General features: G+C 43.6%; 1 protein-coding gene across 5 annotated transcripts in view; it reads left to right on the top strand.

Annotated features, from left to right (window-relative positions):
* The window catches only part of CSMD2 (CUB and Sushi multiple domains 2), a 643,557-nt gene that overhangs the window by 116,621 nt on the left and 502,319 nt on the right, over window positions 1-24,617 (top strand). For all 5 annotated transcript variants that reach the window (XM_016958744.4, XM_063782964.1, XM_016958727.4 and 2 more), the window contains exon 3: window positions 9,569-9,681. In XM_016958744.4, the coding sequence (XP_016814233.2) occupies window positions 9,569-9,681 (113 nt within the window). The remainder of the gene's footprint in view (window positions 1-9,568; window positions 9,682-24,617) is intronic.

Below are 24,617 nucleotides of genomic sequence, written 5' to 3' on the forward strand. Positions count from 1 at the left end.
TGGGCTTTTATTGAATGGTTCTCATTTAAGGCTGTTAGCACATCAAACTGATATGAAAAATGACATGCCAATTTGACCTTGGGAATAAAAGAGTAAGTGTAAGCAACACTCGTCACACTGACAGTCTTGGCAGATAGTGTTTTGATTTGCCAGCCGCCCTACTCCAGACAGTTCCAGAAAGTTCCATGTGCCTGGAAGACATTTGGACAAAGCCTAATTCTTCCGTCTTTCCCTGTCTTCTATGTTTTTCTATCAAGCAGGAATCAAGACTTACATTTACTCCAGTAATGGGGTCAACCCAATGTACTAATAGACTCCATAATTCCAGGTTGGAGTTTGTTGAGATCAGAGTTTCATTATGGCCTTTCTCACTGGTTCTCTGACTGGCAAAAGCAAAGCCATGTCTCTGATGAGCTTGGCCCAAGATTCAACCTGGTATGTTCCTCCTCCTCTCTGAGGATCAGCATCTGAGGCCTGTTGCCACTCAGTAAATATTTGAGGGATTAAAATTGGATTGAACTTGAGAGGTGGCACGCTCATACCTTTGGCAGATGTGAATGCCAGTGTTCTTCTGTGCATGGAGCCCAAGTGTGTCTCTCTGGAGCCTCTGTCCTGTGGTCCTTCTTCCTTGCCAAGCATTTCATGAGGACATTGTTGTGTCAAGCATGACCCTAAGGATGTGGAGACAGTTCGTATCCTTTGCCTTGCCAACTCTGTTGGACCCCAGACTATATGTGCCCACTTTCTTCAACTGTTCCTCACCCCACAGGGTGAGGGGTCTTTTAGGGTCTCCTTGCTGCAAGCCTGGCACGTCAAAGCCAAGAGACCCCAGCCTGAGGAAGTGAGTAGTTGGTCAACTTGAGAGCCTTGAAGTTCTCAAACATGGGCACAAACTCCTGGAGTAAGAAAATGAGCTTTCATTTCCATGGGTAGGAATTTGCAGACACTTCACTTGGGTGGAAGAAATGTCATATTCCTGCATTAAAAACAATTTGACTTTGAGTCCCCTGCATAAAGGGGAAGAATTTCACTTCAGCCACTGTTGGGATTCTCCCAAGCAAGGTCTTACATAGACCTGGCATTCCAGGAAGACCCTCAGGTCTCAGTCCACACTGGGCATTGTTGATGTGCTCAAGGCCTCAGTGACACCTGAAGGCAGGAAGCTCAGTTGTATCCGAGCCAAATTCTGGTGGGGGAGTTCAAGTCCTTCTGCTTAGAATGGGAGTCCTTTTGTGTACAGTCCAGCACTTTCTTCTGTCCCCTCTTCCTTATTTAAATAAATAAATAAATGGCCCATTTATTTATTTTTGAGACAGGGTCTCATTCTGTCACCCAGGCTGGAATGCAGTGACATGATCATAGCTCACTGCAGCCTCAAACTCCTGGGCTCAAGCAATCCTTCTGCCTCAGACTCCTGAGCAGCTGGGACTACAGGCATGCACCACCATGCACAACTACTCTTGAAAGTTTTTGGAAAAACAGGATCTCACTATATTGACCAGGGTGATCTCGAACTCCTGGCCTCAAGCGATCCTCCTGCCTCGGCCTCTCAAAATGTTGGGATTACAGGCACAAGCTACTGCACACAGCCTAATACCCTCTTTAAAATAAAAGCTCCCACCCTTTTATTTTTCCTGGAATGATTAGGAAGAAGTGGAGGTGTTCGAAGCAGTCTGCTTTTTCCTTATATCTCGCCTCATTTCATGGGTGTGAAGGGGATTTGCCATGTCACTAAGTGTTACTTAGCCCAAGTCTGGATGTCTCTCCCTCCTGTTGTCTATACTGCCAGCATCAGAGTCACCTAAGACTCTGTGTGGCTGCTCCTCAAAACACCAAATAGTCGGCCATTCATTCATTTATCCATTCATTTAGAAATACACATGCAAGGTGAGCAACACAAACTCAGCCATGGCTCTTGTGGTGCTTTCATCTAGTCAGGGAGACCTTAATGAAAACTACTTACCCCAATAAACATCTAATTAGGAATTATGGTTAGTGCTAGTAAAGAAAAGAAAAGAAAAGAAAAGGGATGTCAGTCAGGATAGGTCAGGTTATACTCTGTGTACTAATCATGGTTTTTTAATTGTCTATATTTTCTGATACTTTGACATCTTGGGGCTTTGCTGACCTAAAATAGCAAACAGCTCTCCTGGAAGTATGCCTTTCATACTTCAGCCTCCTGAATAGCTGGGACCACTTAAGCCCCCTGAGTAGCTGGGACCACAAGTTTAGCTGAGTAACCACCACACTCAGACAAATTTTTGAAAACATTTTTATAGAGATGGGATTTCACCATGTTGCTCAGGCTGTTCTTGAACTCCTGAGCTCAAGTGATCCTCCCACCTTGGCCTCCCAAAGTGCTGGGATTACAGGTGTGAGCCACTATGCCTGGCCTCTACCTCTTTTATTGAGATCTCATTGTTTATCTACTATCCCCCTGCCCTAATTACCCAGGGCCAGACATCAGACAGCTAAGGGTGGTCCACATACCCTGGTGCCCTCTGAAATTATTCAAACTAGGCAATCCTAAACCTGCTCAGCTGCTTACCTGATCTTGCCCATTCCTTCTTGGGAAAACCACAATAAAGGCTCTTGCCCACATTTTCCCAGGCTCCTGCTGCCTTGTCACTGAAGCTGGAGCTTCTGACATGCTTGTGGCCCTGCATGGCATAGTATGCCCCTTCCTCTAGGAAACTGTGTTATCTTTTCAGCGGCAGTGTCTTCTGATCTGTTGGCCTCACCATACCTGAGTGGTAGTAACAAAACCTACAATTGAAAACATGGTGGTAGCAAACAACCCTCAAATTAAAATGGCTTAACTCACCAAAAGTTTATTTCTTGCTCATGCTGCAGATTCAAAAGAGGTTTGCAGGGGCTCTCTGCTTAGGGGAGTTGCTCAGAGACCGTGGCTGCGGAGGCCAAGGATCACTGACCTTGGATAAGGGGAAGGGAATTCAGCAAAAGGTACACAGGCTGTTCAAGCCTCCCTCCTGGCAACAGCGACTTTCACTGCTACCCAAATCTCCCTGGCCAAGCTGGTGTCATGGCCAGGCCTGACCTCCACAGGGATGGGAGGTGCTGTTCCACTCTGTGTCTAGAAGGAAAGCTGGAAATGCAAGGTGAATCATACCAGTGACTTCACTGGGACCTCTGAGCATGCAGAATAGGCTGGTCTGGGATGTCAGGAATGCAGCTTTCTAGAAGTAACGTTGAGACACTCGTGATAAGATTTGAATGATGAGAAAGAGTTAATTAGACAAATCCCAAGGGTTAGAAAGTGTTCTAAATGGGAGACAGTGTGTGCAAAGATCCTGAAGATGGGGCATGGCAAATTGAAGGAACTGAAACCAGAGGTGTACGAAGGAAGGGAATGGGAGAAAAGCGGGGGAAGAGTATTTAATCACTGACATTATTTAGAACATGGATGCATGGTGATAAGAAGTGAACTTTTAAAGTCCATTTTATTATTGATTTCAAATTCCCTACAGGAAATTAATGCCCTTATTGCCTGCACTTTGGGCTGACCACTTCCTTTGCCCTTGGGATGGCCTTGACCAAAGAAGACTGGGGGGCTGGAGCCAGGCAGGAGACAGAGCAGAGAATCTGTCAGGGCCAAGCCATGCAGGATTTGTGAACCTCGTTAGGGATTCTGGCTTTAATCCTAAGAACAGTGGGAGGCTGTGGATAGATTCTGAGCTGAGAAAGAAATGAGGAGTATATGGTGTCCTGGCCGTCCCATTTTCAAGACTCTGGGTTACTTTTGGCAGGAAGGCAAAAACAAAGAAAAGACACTGGAGAAAATGAGAAGACAATAAGGCTGATGTAAAGCAGAAGATGAGTATTGTTTTACACGTTTGGCTATGCCACCTGTTTGCAAAATGCTGTTCTCCTTGCATTTTAGAGTCTGCAAGGAGGATAACTCATAGCAACAGGGGACTCTCACCTGCCTTGCCATCATTTTACTGCATTTCTCTGCTAAGTCTGGATTTCACTATTGAAGGATACCTCACTCCTTTCAATATGGTATTTAATCTTGTCAGATAAAAGATGGGAAAGTCTGAAAGTTTTATTTGCTCATTCTGTCATGCAACACCATAGCTCCTCCTAACTGCGGGGTCTTCAGCGTGTCTAAAATCGATCTCAGAGATAAGTGGGTGGGGGAGCGATGATTCAGGTATCCAGCTGGGGAGATTCAATTTCCCATCCCCTCCCCCAGCCTTAGCTAGCGCCTTTGAGGAATCCTCCCTGCTGGAATTTATCTACCAACCCTGGGAAAGAGCAGAGCAGTGGTAAATATCTGATTAGAGAAAATGCCTAGCAAGCTGCAATTCCATGTATTGTAAGTGATAAAACTGTAATTGTTTGTTGACAGTGTACATTAGCTATTCACAGCTTGCGTCAATATAGTACCGAGAAACTAGGGTCTAGGAATCTTTAATGGCAGTGCAAAAATATCCTGGAACTAAGTTGGGGAATAAAATCAACAATTTCTGCTTAGTGAGAGGAATGCCATTCTCAGAGAGGACTTCATAGGAGAAGGCCTGGTGAGGTTTGAGCTTCCTCCATGAGGCTCTATGTAGTTGAAGGAAAGGATGGTCCCTAGGCTGAGTGTCTGGGAAGGGCACCCAAGGGCATAATTCTGGTACACATGGGTGAGAGACAAGTTGCAGCTGCTGTGAATTGGGCCCACCTGGAGATGGAGACAACCAGAGCTTGCTAGGATGGGGTCTGGGGAACCAGATATAGGTCTGGCCTTGCTGGGGACAATTTACTATTTTAATCCATAGGGTACAATGGGATGATGTCAGTCTGTCACTGAAGATACGAATATTTCAGGGGAGGGAAAGGCAACTGGTGCATGGGCAAGTCAACAGGAAGCCAAGGAATAGGCTAACGGGGGCCCTATGGCCTGAGTTCTGGTACTGGTAGTCAGCAAGGCTGCAGTCAATGCCGCCGGTGGGGGCGGGGAGGGTGCAATACAGGCTGGAGTGGATAGGAGGCGGCTGGAGTGAGGGGCCTGGAAAAGACAAAGCTCAAAGCCCAATCCAGGGAGACTGAGTGTAAGTCTGATCTAATGGAGGACTGGAGTACTGTCCAATAGCAATATAATATGAGCCATAGATAAAATTTTTTAAAACTTATTAAATTAAATTTAATTTTTTAGTGGTAGAGGGTGTTTTATTGGGGAAATTCACAGACAGAAGCATGGTCTTGGGTAGCCACAAGGCAGGTAGATCTCTGCAATGTTACTCCCCAGACCCAGGGTGTATGTACCATAGGGAAAGGGTGTATGTGTCCAGCCAGACAATGAAAAGCAGCCTCTAGAACAGGGAAGGGTACTGTATGTGTCATAGCCTGTAACTTGTATGATAAACATCAAGACTGACATATTCTTGTGCTAGGAACAGTAAATAAAATAGGAATCAGGAGGCATTCTCAAGACTGGAGCTAATCAGAAGTCAATATGGTAGATTTGTATTCATGAAACTTTTTATTTTGAAATAATAATAGATTCACAGGAGAGGTTCCATGTACCCTTCTCCCAGTTTCCTCCAATAGTTACATCTTATGTAACTATAGCACACTCTCAAAACCAGGAAACTGCCACTGGTGCAATGTGTGTGTATACTTCTGTGTCATTTTATCACATGCAGATTCCCATAACCATCACTGCAGTCAAGACACAGAATGATTCCATCACCCAAAGATCTCCTCATACTACCTCTTTGTAGTCATATCCATTTCCCTTCCTCTTACGATTCCTAATCTCTAGCAAGCACTAATCTGTTTTCCATCTCTTTAATTTTATCATCTCTAGAATGTTATATAAATTGAATCACATGGCATGTGATCTTTTGAGATTAGCTTTTTTTCCCTACTTGGCTTAATGACCTTGAGGTCCACCCAAATTGCTACATGTATTCATAGTCCATTCCTTTTTATTGCTGAGTAGTATTCTGTGGTATGGATGTACTCCAGTTTGTTTAGTCATTCACCTATTATTGTAGGACATTTTGGTTGTTTCCAGTTTGGGCTATTAGGAATAAAGCTGCTATGAACAATTATGCATAGGTTTTTGGGCCTAATGGATATAAGTTTCCACTTCTCTGGAGTAAATTGCTGAGTTGTATAGTTATGTGGTTTTTTTTTGCTTAAAGAAACTGCCAAACTATTTACCAGAGTGGCTGCATGTTTTTGCATTTCTACCAGCATTGTATGAGGAATCTAGTTTTCCTGTATCATCACCAGCATTGGGTATCATGACTATAGTGTTTTATTTTAGCTGTTCCAATGGGTGTGTAGTAATATTTCTTCATGGTCTTAATTTGTATTTCCTTAAAGGCTAGTGATGTTGAACATCTTTTCATGTGCTTATTTGCCATGCATATGTCTTATTTGGTGAAATGTCTCTTCCATGTCTTTTGCGGATTTTCTAACTGAGTTGTTGAATCCTTGCCTTTTTCTCAATCTTAAGGGAAAAGCATTCAGTCTTTCACCATGAAGTGTGATGTCAGCTACTGTTTTTTTTTTTTTTTTGTAGATGTTCTTTAACAAGTTCAGAAACTTACCCTCTATTTGTAGGTTTCTGAATTTTTTTTTTCGTTTAACTACAAATGGGTGTTGAAATGTGTCAAATACTTTTTCTGCATTAGTTGATGTGGTCATGTGATTTTTCTACCTTTAACCTGTTAATATGGTAGATTACACCGATTGATTTTTCAAATGTTGAACCAGCCTTGCATCTTTAGACACAACCCCACTTGGTTATGGTATAAAAATATTTTTATATATTGCTGAATTCTCCTTGCCAATATTTTGTTAAGGTTTTTGTGTTTGTATTCATGTGAAATATTGATCTTCATTTTTCTTTATTTGTATTGTCTTTGGCTTGGTACCAGGGTAATACTGGCCTCATAATATGAGTTTGGAAATGTTTGTTCTTCTTTTCTGGAAGAGATTAGAGTAGAATTGGTGTTAATTCTTCTTTATATGTTTGGTAGAATTCTCTAGTGAAATCATCTAGGCCTAGATATTTCTTTTTTGGGAGTTTTAAAATTACTAATTCAATTTCCTTAATAGTTATAGGGCTATTCAAGTGATCTGTTTCATACTGGGAAACTTACGGTAGTTTGTGCTTTTCAAATTTGTGCCCATTTCATTTAATGTGTCAAATGTGTGTGTGTAATTTGTAGTATTTCCTTATTATCGTGTTGTTAAGTGCAGGATCTGTTTTCCTTAGCTCTTGCCAACTCTAGATAGGTGAAAAATGAGTCTTGGGGTTTCAGTTTTCACATTTTTATATTAATTAGGTGGATCATTAATTTGTATTGTATCTTTTGCTCTTTTCCTCCTGTTTACCGTTTTCTTACTGATTTGTAAGAACTTTTTCTAGGTTATAAATACGAATCCTCCTCCTGTCACATATTCGTAACCTTTCAGTTTGCACTTTTCTCATTATCTTTTACAGTTTTTTGTCACACATACATGCTTTTAATTTTCATGTAGTTATTAATCAATATTTTCCTTTAAGACCTCTGGGGTTTTATGTTGTATCCATTAGCACTCAATTTCAAGAGATAGAAAACCAAGTCAAGCTAGTTTAAGAAAAAAAGAAAGTAAAGAAAGAATGTTAGCTTATGTAACTGGGCATTGAAGAGATAAATCTCGCTGCATGGATTAAGGATCTGAAAAATACATCATCAGGGTTCTGTTTCTCTTCTCTTGCCACTGCTCAGCTTTTATTTATATCTATCTGGCGATATCATTTTCTCTAAAGCAGATAGTCTCTGTGTGCTGATAAAAAGGCTGCTGGGAGTCTCAAGCTTATATTGTAGTAGTTTAAGGTCCAAAAATAAAAGGCTTTCAGAGTCTGTATATTATATCCCATAGAAGGACTCAGAATGCCTCTGCTTGGGTGGTATGGTCTCTTCCCTCTTCCCCCATACCCTGAATCAGTCCATAAAAATGAGGGCTAGTATGTCGTGATTGATCATTTACCTAGCTCTGTGGCTAGTGGGTAGGTGGAGTACCATCAGAACTCCATGCCATGGACAGCTCCCATGGAAGACTGACAGGGCAAATAGGTGCAAAGAGACTCCTCTGCATGTCTTGCTTAGGAGGCCTTTCCCCAGCATAAGATGATTAAACAAAGTTTGTTTCCTTATAATATGTATGATTTCATTATTTTATGTATACATTTTTGATGAGAGAGAGTATATGAATATGGGGTGAGGTAGGGATCTTTTGCTGGGTGTGTTTATATTTGAAGAGAAGATGCCGTTGAAACTTATTTGGTTGCCTGCTGCATAATTTGATCATTTTTTCTTTGCTTTTTCTTGAGTCTATTCTGAGTTAACATGAATCCCACAAGGTTAGGATGGTGGGAAGGGCAAGGGCTTCATCTAGCATAAGGGTCTTCACAGTGTCTGTTAACAAATATCTGATTTTACTCATCTGAGCCCAATACTCATGCCCTTCAGTGGATATCCTGGGCATCAAGATATTGTATAGCAGTGGGAGGTATACAGCGGCACCCAGGAGAACCACGGATATTTCAAATTACCTAAAAATGGGGACAAAGTTAAACCTTGAAATTCCTCCTGGATTCCTACCTGGGTGTGGTAAGGCAGGCTGAGGCTTAGAGGGGGTTAAGGACAAAGGTGTGTAGGAGACTGGCCACCTCACTATGACCTGTGTGCACAATCAGGTCCCTGTGAGGGTCACCAAGCATGGATGCCCAGCAGTGGACAAGGTCTTTCCTAAATGTATTCCCAAGTGTTCAGTGGTATCTTTTTCCCTTAGAGGAATCTTTAAAAATGATTATCTTGTGTAAAAGCATATTATTTCAGGTTCAACAATTCCTTTAGCTTCACACCTGTTTCCTTTTATTCAGTTAAATTCCAGAAAGAAAATTTAAACATTTTAATTTTAATAGCACGTGCAGTTTGATCCCATTTGTATGAAATTATTTCATTGAATATGATTCCGTCTATTGATCCCACCATCTCTTTGTATGTCAACTGTCAGGAATAATTATTTCTAGATTGTGTTGGTTTTTTATTTTTTGCTTTCTTTAAAAACTAATAGGCACTTATTTCTATAAAAGCAGTAGACATTCCTTTGAAAGAATAAAGTCTATGATAAGAAGCATCCTCATTCTTCTACTTAGAGTTGGCTCTATTTCCCTTACTATGTGAATAAATATTGTCTACTGGCAATTGTTAGTTGTAAACTCATGGGGAATTATACCCAGAGCCTCACAGGACCTCAGCCAGAAAGAGAGGAGACGGGAAAAGAAATCAGAAAAGGAGAAAAGAGGAAACACAAAGGAAGCAGGCAAGCCTCCAGGTTGGGGATTAGACCATGGCTTTGGGGGAGTCACTTCCTCATGTTTCTGGGGCAGAAGCCTGCTGGTTTTCATCACCTCTGCTGAGAATCACTTTGTCTTTGAACACCCTCTGTGTGCCTAGATCAGCACTGTGTATCCAGCAGGCACTCAATAAATGCTTCATGGATGTGTAGTTTCCCAAGGGGGTCATTCTCCCTAATCCACTTCTTTGTCTTTCAGGCTCACAGGCTTTCAACTGCCAGCCACCATTGTTAGTGCAGCCACCACCCTCTCTCTGCGCCTCATCAGCGACTATGCAGTCAGTGCCCAAGGCTTCCACGCCACCTATGAAGGTAAGTGCCTCCCTCGTCGGCCACAGGAGCCGGAGATGTGATGTCCTAATAGCCACAAGCAGGACTGCATTGCTCACAGATGCACGGAAGTGTTCTTCAGACCCAGAGCTTGCGCCTGTCCTAACAAGGCTGGTTACTAACCAGTAACTCAGTTACTTAAATTGTCCCTCTTGGTTCCCAGGAAACTGAGAATTGAAATCAAAGCTCATGTGCGGTAGTTTATCCTGAGGGCCTGGTAACATCTACTTCTCTGTCCCCTTTAACTGGGTTTTGTTGTGTTTTTATTTTTTTAATTCTGTTTTATATTGGGCTTCATTGTATAAGGTACCTCAGGTTGTTTTTGAAAATAAAAGACATATAAACCCTAAGTAAAAGAAATAAAATAAGCAGCTGAAAACACCAAACAATGACTGCCAAGAGTCAGTTTTATATCATTCAGAGAAGAACAATCGATTTTTCCTTAATAGCATGGGTTAGGGGCTTTTGGTTTGCGCTATGCAAATAATTTGTACTTCTCTCAGTCTGTTTAAATATGGTGTTAGAATTCAAATTAACACTAATATCTTCAGATTATACACTATTATTATTATTAACTTTATTATGTTCAGAAGGTGGTACTTCTAGATCTCTGTCATTTCCCTGGGAAATTTACATCTCATTAATAGGTAATTATGCCACTCTTGGCTAAGACCTGCACTGTTATTTTGTGTTAAGATCATTAATAGGCATATTTTAAGACTGTTAATGATAATTAATAACAGTAATGACATAATACCCTAGTAAAGCATGCCAGATATCCAAAAGCTTTTTTTTTTTTCTTTTGCCTTTGCCTTTGTTTAAGAACTTAAAGAGTAAGCGATGCTTTCTTGAATGAAGCTATAGCAATACAGAAACAGATACTCCCTGTCTTGGCCAGGGGTGTAATGCATAAAGAGGACAAGTTCTGCCTCCTTAGCAAAAAACCACCCCTGGTGGCAGGGGGTATAGGGGAGATGGTTTGATGCTTTAACCTGAGCAACTGGGGGCTCCTGGGAAGGCTTCAGTTATTTTTAACTAAAGGTTGCTGAGAAGGCTCCTGAGAAAGTTCCACCTGTCTTTTGCTGAGGGCTTCTGACATAACTCTATTTTACCTTAACTGAGGGCTCCTGACAAAGACTGACCTGTCCTTAAAGTGAGGATTCCTGAAATAGCCTAATTTCTTTTTAAAAAATGATCAGATCTCGGCCGGGTGTGGTGGCTAACACTTGTAATCCCAGCACTTTGGGAGGACGAGGCGAGTAAATCACTTGAGGCCAGGAGTTTGAGACCATCCTGGGCAACATGAGAAAATCCCATCTCTACTGAAAATACAAAAATTAGCCAGGCATGGTGTTACACACCTGTAATCCCAGCTACTTGGGAGGCTGAGGCACAAAAACTGCTTGAACCTGAGAGATGGCACTGCACTCCAGCCTGGGTGACAGAATGAGACTCTGTCTCAAAAAAAAAAAAAAAAAAAGTTCCTACTAATATCAAGCCTGTGATTTTTGTCATCCTATTTATTCCTTCAACCTGGCCCTGAATCCAAAGTAATTCTCTCCAAGTTTGAGCAACAAGCTCCTCACTAGGAGAAGCCTCTTCAGAAGCTTCCTAAAGTCTGTCTGGCCATTAGCTCCTTCCACAATAGGTTGGCCTTGGGGACATTGACTGCACTTGGGACCCGGGGCCAGGAAAAGGGAGACTGGGTCAGGGACACTAAAAGAGGTGCCAGCAAAGATGCTGGGAGTGACTGACACATGGGGGAACTGGCCGGGCCCTAGGCTCTCATGGTGCCCTCATTTCTCAGTCCTGGTCGATCTTTGAGGCCCTGGCTTCCCTGAGGCTTGAGGAAAAAGGTGTCCCTGCCCACACTGCCCTGTTAGGGGCACAAGCACTTCTCATTAAGCAGAGCAGATCTGAGGGCACATTCAGAGTCCCGTGAAAACAGACACTGTCACCTGGGAATCATGAGCAGGTTCTGTAGTTGGGCAACAGGAGGTCTGTAAACTCCATGACATTAGAGACAAAAATTCTGAGGGTGGGTGTATCTTTTTCTAGGGAGAATATACAGCAGGCGTTAGAAAACTCAGATCCCCCTGGCCAAATCTAGCCAGAAGCTTGTTTTTGTAAATAAAGTTTTATTGGAACACAGCCATGCCCATTCGTTGACATGTGTTTGGTGGCTGTCTTCATGCACTACAACTGCAGAGTTGAGCTATTGTGACAGAGACCCTATGCAAAGCCAATGAGATACTTACTTTTTGACCCTTTACAGAAAAAATTTACTTACCCCTGGTCTGCAGCTGTATTGTCCAATACAGTAGCCATCAGCCACATATGGCTATTTACATTTAAATTAACTAAAATTGAATAGAATTTAAAATTCAGTTTCTTAGTCACACTAGCCTTGTGTCAAATGTTCAGCAACCACATGTGGCTTGTCTGCCACGTAGAACAGCCCAGATACAGAATATTTCCATCATTGCAGAAAATTTTACTGGACAGAGCTGAGCTGGAGCTTTCATCGGATTCACAAAGAGGCCGGTGATTCAAAAGAGATTGCAAAACATTAGGGACAAATTAGAGGCCAGTGGATCCCTCGTCTCACCTGCCTGGCACAGGTGAGGCAGTCCAGGCATGAGAATGCTCAACATTCCACAGCAAGACTCACAGGGCAGAAGGAACAGCCTATTTCACCTCAGCCACATAATGATGTCAGGTCTCTAAGTCATTGGCACTAAGGAAATAAAGCCTTGTAGGCAAGGCCCCTGCAAAGGCTAGACCAATGCTAACAGATTGCTGTAGCCGAGCGAGTCTCTATGCAGTCACCTGTTGCAGGATTTCTGCAAACTTCGCAGGATTTCTGCAAACTTCGCAGGATGTGTGGCTGGCTGTTTTGTACTGCGTGGTAAAGTGGGTCACAGGTGTCCGTGCTAACAAAGGAGTCAGAAACCCATAAGCCAAGGCTGTGGCTATCACTGAAGCTCATTAACTTGATTTGGGACTGGGCTAGGTGGCAATTCATGCATCTGGACAAATGTGAGTTGCACTTACTTTTGGAACACCCACAGTGGATGGACAAGGATGGAAGGTGGGAGGCATGAGTAGGGGCAGCCACTGCTGTGAGCATACCCACCTGATATATGCCCTGGGATCTCTATCGTTGAGCTTATTCAACAGGCAACTGAATTGTGTTGAACCTGTACCTGACTCACTGGGTGACCTTGGGCAGATTTTTAAGCTCTCTGAGCCTCATTGTGGGGTGGAGGAGGGGAGATTCACTAGTCAAAAGGAATTTATGACGATTTGGCTCTCAGGGAAGGAGCTCAGCCCCCTTCCTCCATTGCAGAGTCCCCTTGGACATTGTGCTGGGTGGCAAGCAGGGAGAATGACAGACAGGCTTCAAAGGAGAGGCCCCCACTTCCAGCCTAGGCTGCCCCCAGTCAGGATGGTTTCCTTATATTCGCTATTCATGATGTTGTTGTGTCCGTTTCAGAATGGCATCAGGGCCCTGCTCTTGGTAGCTCCTCTTGGCTAACATCCCCAAATGTTTGCTATCAAAGCGAGTTTGATCCTCCTCCACCCTCATCCAGGATGTGAAAAGTATAGATAAGGAACTGAACTGCTGCTAGGGATTTTGGAGAAAGGTGAAGTCAGGTGATGAGTGTCAGCCCACGGCTGCTGCCGCTGCAAGGAAAAGATCAAAAAGGCCGGTTGTCAAACCCTGAGATGACAGAAGGTGCTTGGTTTGTAATCCCTGGGGGCAAGAGGGTGGGCTGCAGCAGCTGGACGGGAGGGAAGGGGATCAACCTGTATTAAGCACTGACTGTATGCCAGGCACTTTACATACATTATCTCATTTAATCCCCCACCACAACCCTGTGGACAGACATTGCTATCCATCTTACAGAAGTACATGCTGAGCCTCAGGGAAGTTTTGTGTGCAGCTTAGGGCTTGATGGCCAGGAATTTTAACATGGCTTTTCTGCAAAACTCTTTGAGTAAGGCAGAGGCTAGTGACTGCATTTCACAGGCAGGTAAACTGGAGATAAGCCAGAGGCAGGGGAGGATGTGGGAACTTCCAGGCTGGCGTGGGTCGTCCATGGAGGAAACAAGACATGTGTTCCTGAGCTTCTCAGCTAGGGTCACCAGATAAAATACAGGGCACTCAGTTAATTTGAATTTTAAATTATTCAAATTTTTGAAATGGGAATAATGTTTAGTGTAAGTATACCCCAAATATACTTATTTTATTTTATTTATTTATTTTTTTTTTTGAGATAGGGCCTCACTTTTTCCTCCAGGCTTCAGTCCAGTGGCACGATCTCAGCTCACTGCAGCCTCGACCTCCTGGGTTCAGCCTCCTGCCTCAGCCCCTGAAGTAGCTGGGACTGCACACACGCGCCACCACAGCCGGCTAATTTCTTTGTATTTTTGGTAAAGATAGGGTTTCACAACGTTTCCCAGGCTGGTCTCGAATTCCTGGAGCGGTCTGCCTGCCTCGACCTCCCAAAGTGCTAGGATTACAAGCATGAGCCACCATACTGGGCCTCAAAGTTAAATATAACTGAGCATCCTGCATTTTCAGTTGCTAGATCTGACAATCCCATTTTCAGCACGGGTTCTGAAAATAGGCCCCAGGAGCCCTCGCCCCACTTACCTCCTCCTTCTCCTCCTGACTCCCACGTCTGCCCATGTCCTGCTCTGCCCAGGTAGGGCTGTCTGCCCAGGTCTAGCCTCAGTTCTGCCATTCCAATGAATATACATTTAGACATCTGTCTGCTCACACACATATGCACACAGGTGTGGATCCGTGTGCACTTGGGATTATGCTATCTGTGCAATTCTGTAATCTGGTTAATGAAGCCAACGTTTTTCTGTGTTAATAAAAGTAGCCCTGATTTGTCTTTCTAATGAACATCACTGAGGAAGCCATTGTGGTTTGCATATACCATAGTTATCTAACCAGTCATCTTCTGTGGACATTTAGGTGAAGAACATCCTTGTACATACAATTTAAGCCCTCATCTAGTTATCTTCTTAGAATAAATTCTTGGAAGTGCAATTGCTGGGTCAAAGAGTATGTAGATTTTCCATTTTATACATAATTCCATCGTGTCTTCAGAAAGGTTATATGAACGCACACTTCTACCAACAGTACACAAGCAGGCCTGAGCCCATTCCTCCCACCTTGCCAGTGTTATATGTTGTTGAGTTTTAAGTCAGTTTCATGGATTAAAATGGGTGGAAAATGACATCCCATTTGTTGTGATAATTGGCATCTCTTTGATTATAGGTAAGGTGAAGCACCTGTCATCACTTACTGGCCATGTACTGATAATTGTATAAATCCTCTCTCTTGGTCTCTGCCTACTCTTCCATGGGGGTGTTAGAATTTTTCTTATCTTCTTTGTAAGTGCTTTTTGCATATTAAGGATATTAATGTAATGGGTTTCCTTTAGAGGTACAGCAGTTTTCATTTTTATGCCACTCATTTTACATTTTAATTTTTAAATTTTTCCTTTATGCTATCTATTTTTGGTGCCATGCTTGGAGAGGGTTTTTCTGTGTGAAGATTAGATAAATGTTCATTTAAAGGCTTTACCTTATTCTTTTAGTTTTATTTTACTGTTTATTTTTAAATCCTCCTGGAACCCAGATGTGTTGATCTTGGTTTCTGTGACTCCCTTTCTCTCTTTGGCTCTCTGATGCTCGCCATGTGTCACTCCGAGTTCATGGAAGCCTGCATCTTCCCCACTCAGTGTGTCTCTATCTGATGTTTCCAGTCTTCCTGCCATTTGGTCATTTTTTTCTCACCCTAGCCCCAGACTTCCCACCTTCCCCACACACAACTCCCAACCCTTGCATGAGATTGTTTCCGATTATTCCAGACTGATCGCCAGGTAAGCGAGCGTGATGGGCAGATCAGAAATGCCAATGAGGGAAGAGTCTCTGCAGGTTTTTAGTGCTTAATCCTGGTTGCACCTCTGCATTTTAGCATCATGGATCTCGTGCACTCTGACACTTTTGTGAAGGAGAGCCCATCTCTGAGTGTTGGGTCTCAGTCTATTAGATCTACTTAGTACTCTAGCTCTCAAAACAGGTATTTCTTTGTTTAGCTAAGTCTAACTGTGATCTGGACATCTCACTACCAAACTATAGGCTTCCTTAAAAATCAGACCTGTTCTATTCCACTAATTATCTCTATGAAGAATCTTAGAAGGATGATGTACCATTATTTTCCCTTATTTTCCCTTATTTTTTGTGGACTCCTTGGTAACCATAAGGGGAAAGGTGGCATAGTACAAGAATTAAGATCTCAGCTTCTGAATTCAGACACCTGGAATCAAATCCTATCTTGCCACTCACTTGCTGGTTGACCTTGGACAAGTTATGTCATTTCATTGAGCTCCAGCCTCTGTGCCTATAAAATCAGGATAAGAATAATACTTCTTAGAGCTGTTGTGAGGATTAAGGAAGAGAATGCACAAGTCACAAGATGTGCTCAGTATGGGACCTGGCAAATTGTCAGCGCTTGATAAATGTCAGCTAATTAATTAAGTCACTCTCATCCTAACCTTACTTGACTGGGATTATTTCAGGGGATGGAAGGAATATGTCAACTTCATAGCTCACAATCCCAGCCCCACCCCAGTACCCTGGCTCCAGAGTTTGCATAAAATCCTTAATCCAGCTGTTCGTGGTGTGTCTAGCTTTACAGCCAGACCGTGGCTTTTGGAGGGAAGAAGCAGAGTGTTCTTCATATTCATGAGCCTCTGGCACTGCTTGAGCCTGTGTCCATTGGATAGGGATGAAGTCTCAGGCTTTGTCACTTGGTGGATGGGAGCTAATGAGGCCAAACCAGGAACTTAGTCTGTTCATGGCCTCTTCTCTTTGTATCAGAGATGTTGGCTTTAGAGCTAAGGGTCCTAGTAAGAAGTCAAATAGGCCCTAGGCTTTTGAGGTCATGGATTTGAAAACTGTGACACACACGTACATGCATGTACACGTACTCACACAAATACAACTCTTCCATAAGATTCACAGGGAGTTTACAGATGCCCTGTGGCCACCCCGATCCCCTAGTTCACCTAAAAAAACAGCCCAGAGAGGTTGACCTCACACATTAAGTTGATGGTAGAGATTTCTTCGTTCATTGAGCTAATATTTACTGGGCACATATTGTGTGCAGTCCTTGACTTTCATCCAAGCTTCATTTTCATTGTCACGATTTGTGCTCTCTCCCTAGTCTATCTCCCCTCCCAAAGGGGAGCAGGGAGAAAGAAGACGTGCTCTACTTAGTGTCACTTCTGGAAAAAACAAAACAAAACCCTGGTATGCTTTTGCTACCAATGGAAGATCAGTAATATCATCTCTGTATAAGGACCACAGCGTGTTGCAACAGGGTAGACAGACTCATCTGTGAGGGATGGACAGATGGAGCCAGAGCTGCCCGTTTTGCTGTTCCAGGAGACGCAGGTTAGGAGCAAGCCTCAGAACACAGTGTGCTTCTGTGATGTTTGGAGGTGGGAGTAGGGTTGGAGGTGATCATGCCACTGTGCAGGCAAATAAATTGGGGTCCAGAGATGGAATTGGAAGCAAGTACGTGGGAGAAATGGGCCTTTCCTGGTTTTGTTTTTTCCTGTAATTAGACCTGCTGATTCTCTCTCTCGGCCTCAGCCTCTCAGACAATTTCCTCATTCCAAAAGAGTTCCCCAATTCTGGGACATTATGCAGACATCTCAAAATTGGGCTAATGGAAGCCATTTGATCACATATATATAGATAGACATACACTGAATATGCAATTTGCAGCATTTAAGCCACTCCAGGCCAGAACAGCAGAACAGCAGGCCAATGCCCTCCTCCAGGGAGGGAGGTGATAGATGTCCATTTCCTCCGCTCAGGAGGGATGGTGTGTGCTTCCTGAGTGAACCTGTTCCATTTCCGATGGCTCTGCCTTGGGAGTTGGAGAACATTCATTTTAATCAGTACTGTGGAGTAGCAAATTAATACATAGAGATGTGACATTTGAGACAAATTGGACAGCACTTCTCAATAAGTGGAGAATCAGGATGATTTTCATATCACGTCCTCAATAATCCCACAAATAGTTCATCATGCATAGTAATATTTTACCCCTTTGGGGAAGAGTATTAACATAGCTTTAAGATGATATTATGCCAAACTCTAGTGCCGTGACCCTCTTCCTGTCAGGGTGTCAGGAGAAACAGTGATGAGGAGGAAGGAGCATTCTCACGCAGCTGCCTGCTTGCAGATACAGTGTACCTCTGCTTCACTTCTCTGTCCCCATTCATTCATTCTTCATTCATTCAACAAATATTTACTGAACACCTGCTATATATCAGTCCCAAAGTAGGCTTTGAGGATACAAGAAAGAATAAGAAGTGGCCCCTACATTCAAGGAGCTCTGAAACCTAAAAATGTTGGGAGAGAAGTAAGGGCATAAGCCCAGGAGACAGGAGATGTGGATCCAAACCCTAGCTTTCCCTCAGGCTGGCTGTGAGACCTTGGGCAAGTCTCCCAACCTCCCTGAAATGATTTTTTTGCAAAACAGAAACTATAATGCCCGCTTTAGTAGGTTGTAATGAGGATTAAAGGAGTCAGTGCGTGACAAGTGCCTGGCACAGAGATGCTATTCAAAAACAACCAGTTCGTCTACCACGTGGAGAAAATTGCCCTTATGCCCGGTTAGGTTTCTGGAGATCAAGTTTGAGCTCTGCCATATCCCCAATGTATGCCCTTAGATAAGGAACTACACCTCTCAGACTCCTCCTATGAAAAATGGGGTAATTTTCTCTCCATTTCAAGAGGACTGTGAGCATGAATGACAAGGTCTAGAAAGAATCTAGGGTGACATTTGGCACATAGTAGGCACTCAGTAAAAGGAAGCTAATATAACAAGGCATGGTGGGTTTTATGGGAGTGAAAAAAAAAACAATTCTTTCCCCTGACAAAACCTTTGGTCAAATCTTGTGGCTCTCCAAGGGCAAGAACTATCACTTACTTTTTTGTTTTCTCTGCCACCATGATACCTTAGTCTAGGGCCTGCCACACAGTAGGAGTCCTGCAATGGTAGCTATTGCTTGCATCTCCTGACCTGGATCCCTACTAGTCTATATAAGGCTTTTGTGCAACACAAAATTGGCTACTCTGAGAAGACACTGTCCTGTGAGCATATGGCTCAGTGGATAGCGTATAGGCTGGGTTCTAATCCTTATCACCCCTCTGCCTGGGCATACTTTCGCAGTATTCAACTTGAACAACTTGAAGGTTCTGGAGCTTTACTTCAGAACCGTCCTCTTGGGAGTCTGTGGTCATTCACTATCCAACAAAAGATTCAGAGATTCATTGGATGCTTGGGAGCAAAGATCTCAGAGAGCTTTCACTTGAAACCCTTTAATTGGGTTAAAGGGTTTAGCCCTTTAAATCCTTCAAGTGTGGTGGCTTACACCTGTAATCCTAGCACTTTGGGAGGCCAAGGCCAGAGGATCATTTGAGGACAGGAGTTTGAGACCAGCCTGGGTAACATAGCAAAACTCCATCTCTACAAAATATTAAAAAGAAAATTAGCTAGGCATGGTGGTATGCACCCGTAGCCCTACCTGTTCAGGAGGCTCAGGCAGGAGGATCACTAGAGCCCAGGGGGTTGAGGCTGGAGTGAGCTGTGATTGTGCCACTGCACTCCAGCCTGGGCAACAGAAGAAGATTCTGTCTCAAACAAACAAACCAAACCAACAACAACAACGGAAATCCCCAACCATTTAATTGCTTCCAGGATGGAGTCTAGACTCCTTACCTGGCCATCAAAACCTCCGGCATCAGCTCTACCTCCATCCCCTTCCAGTTCTCAGATGCACCATACTCTGTCTTCCCATTTATCTTTCAAACACACTGAGTCCCCTCTCCTGAACCACCTCACCACTACCACCCAACTCTTCTCTTCTGTTCTCTGCCTAAACTAAATCCAAGAGGCTGCCCCTGTGCACAACAGCCCTATTCTATTACCTCTTGGCTCCCTGCACTTCTCCTTCTATCACGTGCATCACTCGTGTATTTTCTGTTCCTTGTTTACCTTCTCTACTCTTGTGTGTGCTTCTGGACAGGAAGAACGCTCAATAGAGCACTGAAGTCAGAGCTCAGGGTCTAAAGGAAGACTTGACTCCCAACTTGTCCAGGTAGTAGCCAGCATGTGACTTTGAGCAAGTCACTTAACCTCCTCTGACCCCTTATCATAGGAGGACAATAAGAATAATAAACCCTACTCCATGGGATTGTTGTAAGGAAGAAATGGGGTAACACATCAAGTGTTCCTAATAATGCCTGGCGTAGAATAAACACTCACTAAGTGGATGTGTAAGCTATTAGGATCACTCTTCACAGTTGTGCCTAGCCCAGGGTCAGACACATAGTAGGTGCTCAACAAATACCGATTAAACAAGTGAATGGATAAATGATCGTCTTGCCCCATGTGAAAGGCCCAGGCAAGAAAAGAGATTTAGGCTCAAGGTACCTGATACCATATTTCTTTGACTCTAAGATGCCCCCAGTCGTAAGATCCAGCTTTAGTTGATGTACCGTTAAGAAAGAAAAAAATGCTGCCAATTAAAGTGTGACATGCCATTGACTATAAGACACATCCTAATTTCAGAGATATTAAAATATGGAAAAGCTTGCACCCTAGAACCGATGAAATATGGTAACTGCTTAATTGCTCCTAACCACCCCTTAGCCTCAGTTGAGGTGTACTTATCATTCCGACCTGTTCTCTGACCCAGAGCTCTCTGATGGTTAGGACTCCTCCTTTTCAGCATTCAGGTGGAGACTCTTAACCATGTGATCACCTGTTAATTTATTCTCTTGGCTCCAAGTCTCATTACTTCTCAATTTTCTGCATTGAACTCTATTTAACACTTATTAGCACAGGTCTTTAGCTGATAAACGCCCTTTTCACGGGAAGCAGCAGGGTGCCCCAGGCTTGACCCTGCCTCCCATAACCGTGCTCAAGGCAGGGGGGCCCAGAGACCCCCAAACATGGCTAGCTCAGGACCACTGCCAGCCCACTCCCAGCCCCTCCCAGGATGGATCCCTTGGTACCGAAGGACCACTGGGTGGGGACCTGGATGTGATTTCTCCCGTGTGGATACAAGGGGAGAGCGTTGTCCTTCAACTGCTGCTCTGGTAGGGACCGTAGCTGGACATGCATATCTGTCTCCTTCCTGTGCCCTTGGGTCAGGTGACCCTGTTGGAGCTTCTTCCACTGACCCCAGCCCTAGAGTTTTAGGGGATGCATGCCTTTCTGCCACCTCTTCCTTGGGGTGACTTATTTCCCAACCCATGAGCCCAGCATCAGTGGGGAGAGAACACTTCCAAACAGAAGTGTCAAATTGAATATTTGAGTCCCACCTCTTGCCATTAATGAATAACTCAGGAGTGATTAACCACTGTTTTGGATTATTCTTTCTACCTTTTCCTTCATTAATGTGAATAATTGAGAGTTGAACCCACTGATATTTCATTTTAACAGCAGGAGAGAAAAGCACTTACCGCATTAGGTAGGAGATTCTGATTTGGAGATTTGGCGGTGGACAGATGGCATCCCTGTCCTTCCCCTGTGGATGCCATTACATGATAGGAGTTGTTTCACAGTCCTTTATCCTCATACAAGCTGCAGGGTCCATAGCCCAGGGCCTCTGAGATGAAGACAACAAAGGAACTGGCACTTGTCGAGCACCTTCGACATGCTCAGCAATGCAGGGGTGGGGGCTTTATAGACAACAACCGACACATAACCACCTCGTGAGCAAGGCCTTAGGATCCCCATTTTACAGATAAGGAATTTGAGGCCTAGAGAGGTGAGTTACCTTGCCTGAGGTGAACCAGGACCTAAGGGTCATGCACAATTTAAAAATCAGTCTGGTTCCAAAGCCCACACTCTCTCCACTATGTTCCTGCTGAAAATAAGCCCTGCACGGTTATCCAGGCCTGCCCCACTCGCCTATCCCTACCCCACAGCAGGAGAGGCCTGGGAGAGTCGGGTGGGCCAGCAGCATGATGCTGGGGCATCTCCTTGAGCCTGTGGTCCCCAGCCCTGGCCTTGCTCAGGGCGTTGTTGCTGCCTGAGACCCGTCTCATGGACAGTGGCTTTGCTTCCCAGCTCTGTCATCCTTCCTTCCAGCTCTCCGCTTCCTGTTATCCCTCAAGACCTTTATCCAGCTATATTTGCAGAGTAAACAGACTGGGCTTGGTAATGAATTACTTGACCAGGAGCTAATCTTGGGAAGTGGAGGGGACAGGGCAGGTGAAACACATTTGAGCCTCAGGGCCTCCATACATTCTGTTCCCCTTGCCTGTATCCAGTGGCCCCAAAGCCCTCTCCCTGGTTCCATTCAGCTCTGTGCTCATGTGTCTTCTTATTGAGAAGCCTTTTCTGACCACACTGTATATAACACAGCACCTGTTACCCATCACTCCCTATCACCTCCTGACATATGCTATGACTGTTTATTTATTTGCTTATTGTCCTTCTCTGCAAGAATGTGAGCTTCCTGGGGTCAGGAGCTTTGTGTTGTTTTGCATTACTATTGTTCTGTGCTGATTCCTCAGCTCCTAGGACAGGTCCTATCACATGTTAGGTACTCAGTAAATATTTGGTGAATGAATGGAATCAAAGACCAGAAGAAAGAGCAAAGGCATTTGAGCAACTGCAAGAAGGGCAGTTGTGGAGTATGAGGGCAGGGGTGTGGCTGGAGCTGAACTGGCTTGAGGGACAGGGAATAGCTCATGTAGGACCTAGGAGGCCACAGGAAGGAGTTCGGGCCTTACTCACAAGAAGGGGACAATCGCTGAAGGGTCTTAGGCAGGGAAGTGGCTCAGTGAGATTTATGCTTTAGAGACATTGGGGAGAGCAGGGGCAGACTGTGGGGAAGGAAACCAGTCACAGGAGGCAAAGCAGGGACCACTGTCGAGCATAGAATGTTTCTGAACCTTCACCAGCACTGAGGATGGTGCCAGGACAAGGGGAGACCAAGCCCAGGGCTCACTCCCTACATTGCCTTTATGGATGGACATTTACACTGCTGGAATAGAAGGAATGCCCTCTACGTGGAGCAGCTTAGCCTTCACAATTGCTTACACAGTTGTTTGTGATATTTCTGTCTGTTCTGCTGACATTCAGATGTGACTGTAACTGATTGAACAAGCTCACCTGAAGAGTCTTGCTGAATAGATGAATGTTCAAGTGCTGGGGTCTCCAGTTGTGAGTGATGTGGGTGGAGCCCTAGAGATCATACTGGGAAATTATGCAGAGGAGTCAGGGCAGGGAGACATAGCAAATGCATTGGGTGATGATGATTGTCAGGATGATAATGAAAGCTAGCATTGCTGGGGCTCTTACCAGGTGCCAGGCACTCTTCTAAGTGCCTTACATTTTAACATTTAATTCTTAAGCAGTCCTTTGAGGTAGGCCCTATTATTATCTCCATTTTACAGATGAGGCACTGAAAGTTAAGTAACTTGCTTGAGGTCACACAGCTAGTAAGAGGTAAAGTGTGGGTTTGAATCCAGACAGTTTGACTTCAGTCTACAAAAAGGAATAAAATAATTTCACATAGTTGCGACTATTGGATCCAAATTAAATATTCCACTATAATAGGGAGCAGTGTCAAGCTTTGTACTTTAAAAAATCTATCAAAAGGAAAAGATTAGTGATCAGACTATATTCAAATGTAAAAGTTCTGCACAATAAAAATCATGTAAAATGGGAAGAGAAACAACTGACTTGAATAATATTCTACCAAATGTGGCAACAAAGGGTTAACCTCTGCATTGTATAATGAACCCATGCAAAGTGGTAAGAAAGGTACATAGTAGCACTACCTGGTCCTGATAGTTATCAATGTAATGTCAATTAAGACAACGAAATGGCACTTTATCCCTATTAAGTTAGGCTGAAGAACTTCGGTGGGTATGATGCAGTGCTGGAGTGGTGGCAGAGACATAGACACACTCGCCCATGGCTGGTGCTGATGTAAATTAGTCCTTTGGAAATCCAGCTTGACAGTATGTATCAAGAGTCATAAAATGCTCATGTCATTTGACCCAGTAATTCCCCTCCTGGGAATATACCCTAAGGAAATAATTCAACAGAAGAAGAAAGTTATATGCATGAAAGTGTTGATTTCAGCATTATTTATAATGATGAAAAATTGGAAACTGTAAAAATGTCCAACAGTAGGGGCATGGCCAGGCAAATTATGGTAGATCTACCTAATAGATTTATGCAGTGATTTAAAAGTATAATAGCATTATTTGGCAATACAGAGAGATGTTTATGATATTATTTTCCATGAAAAAACCAGAATGCAAAATGGATTCTTCATATTTATTACAAACATGTAAAGTAGGTCTTATATGAACAGGGACTGGATGGAAATAAAAAAAGAAACAGTTGACGTGGGCAGTCAGTGAGATGTGGGTGAATTTTTTTTTAAGTTCCTCTTTATGGCTACTCAAGTGTTGTTTGTGTGATAAATAGCAAATGGGAGAAAAACCAAAATCAGAGTAAACTAACACTCAAACCAACATCAGTGAAGTCCTGGCTTGTGTGAAAGCTATGTGGAGGTGTCAGTTGGCTATGAACATAACATGAATCAAATGTCACGTGGCTCTATTAATGGAAATATAGACTCTGGATCTTGGAGGGTGGATGCATTCAGAAGAAGGAAATTCATGTAATAAAGCATTGATCAGTAGCAAGGTGTTTTGTTTTGTTTTACGGAGATAAGGCCTTACTCTGTCACCCAGGCTGGAGTGCTATAGTGTGATCATGGCTCACTGTAGCCTTGACCTCCTGGGTTTAAGTAATCCTCCTGCCTCAGCCTACTGAGTAGCTGGAA

This window comes from Pan troglodytes, chromosome 1 (assembly GCF_028858775.2).
Source record: "Pan troglodytes isolate AG18354 chromosome 1, NHGRI_mPanTro3-v2.0_pri, whole genome shotgun sequence".
Taxonomy (NCBI): Eukaryota; Metazoa; Chordata; class Mammalia; order Primates; family Hominidae; genus Pan; species Pan troglodytes.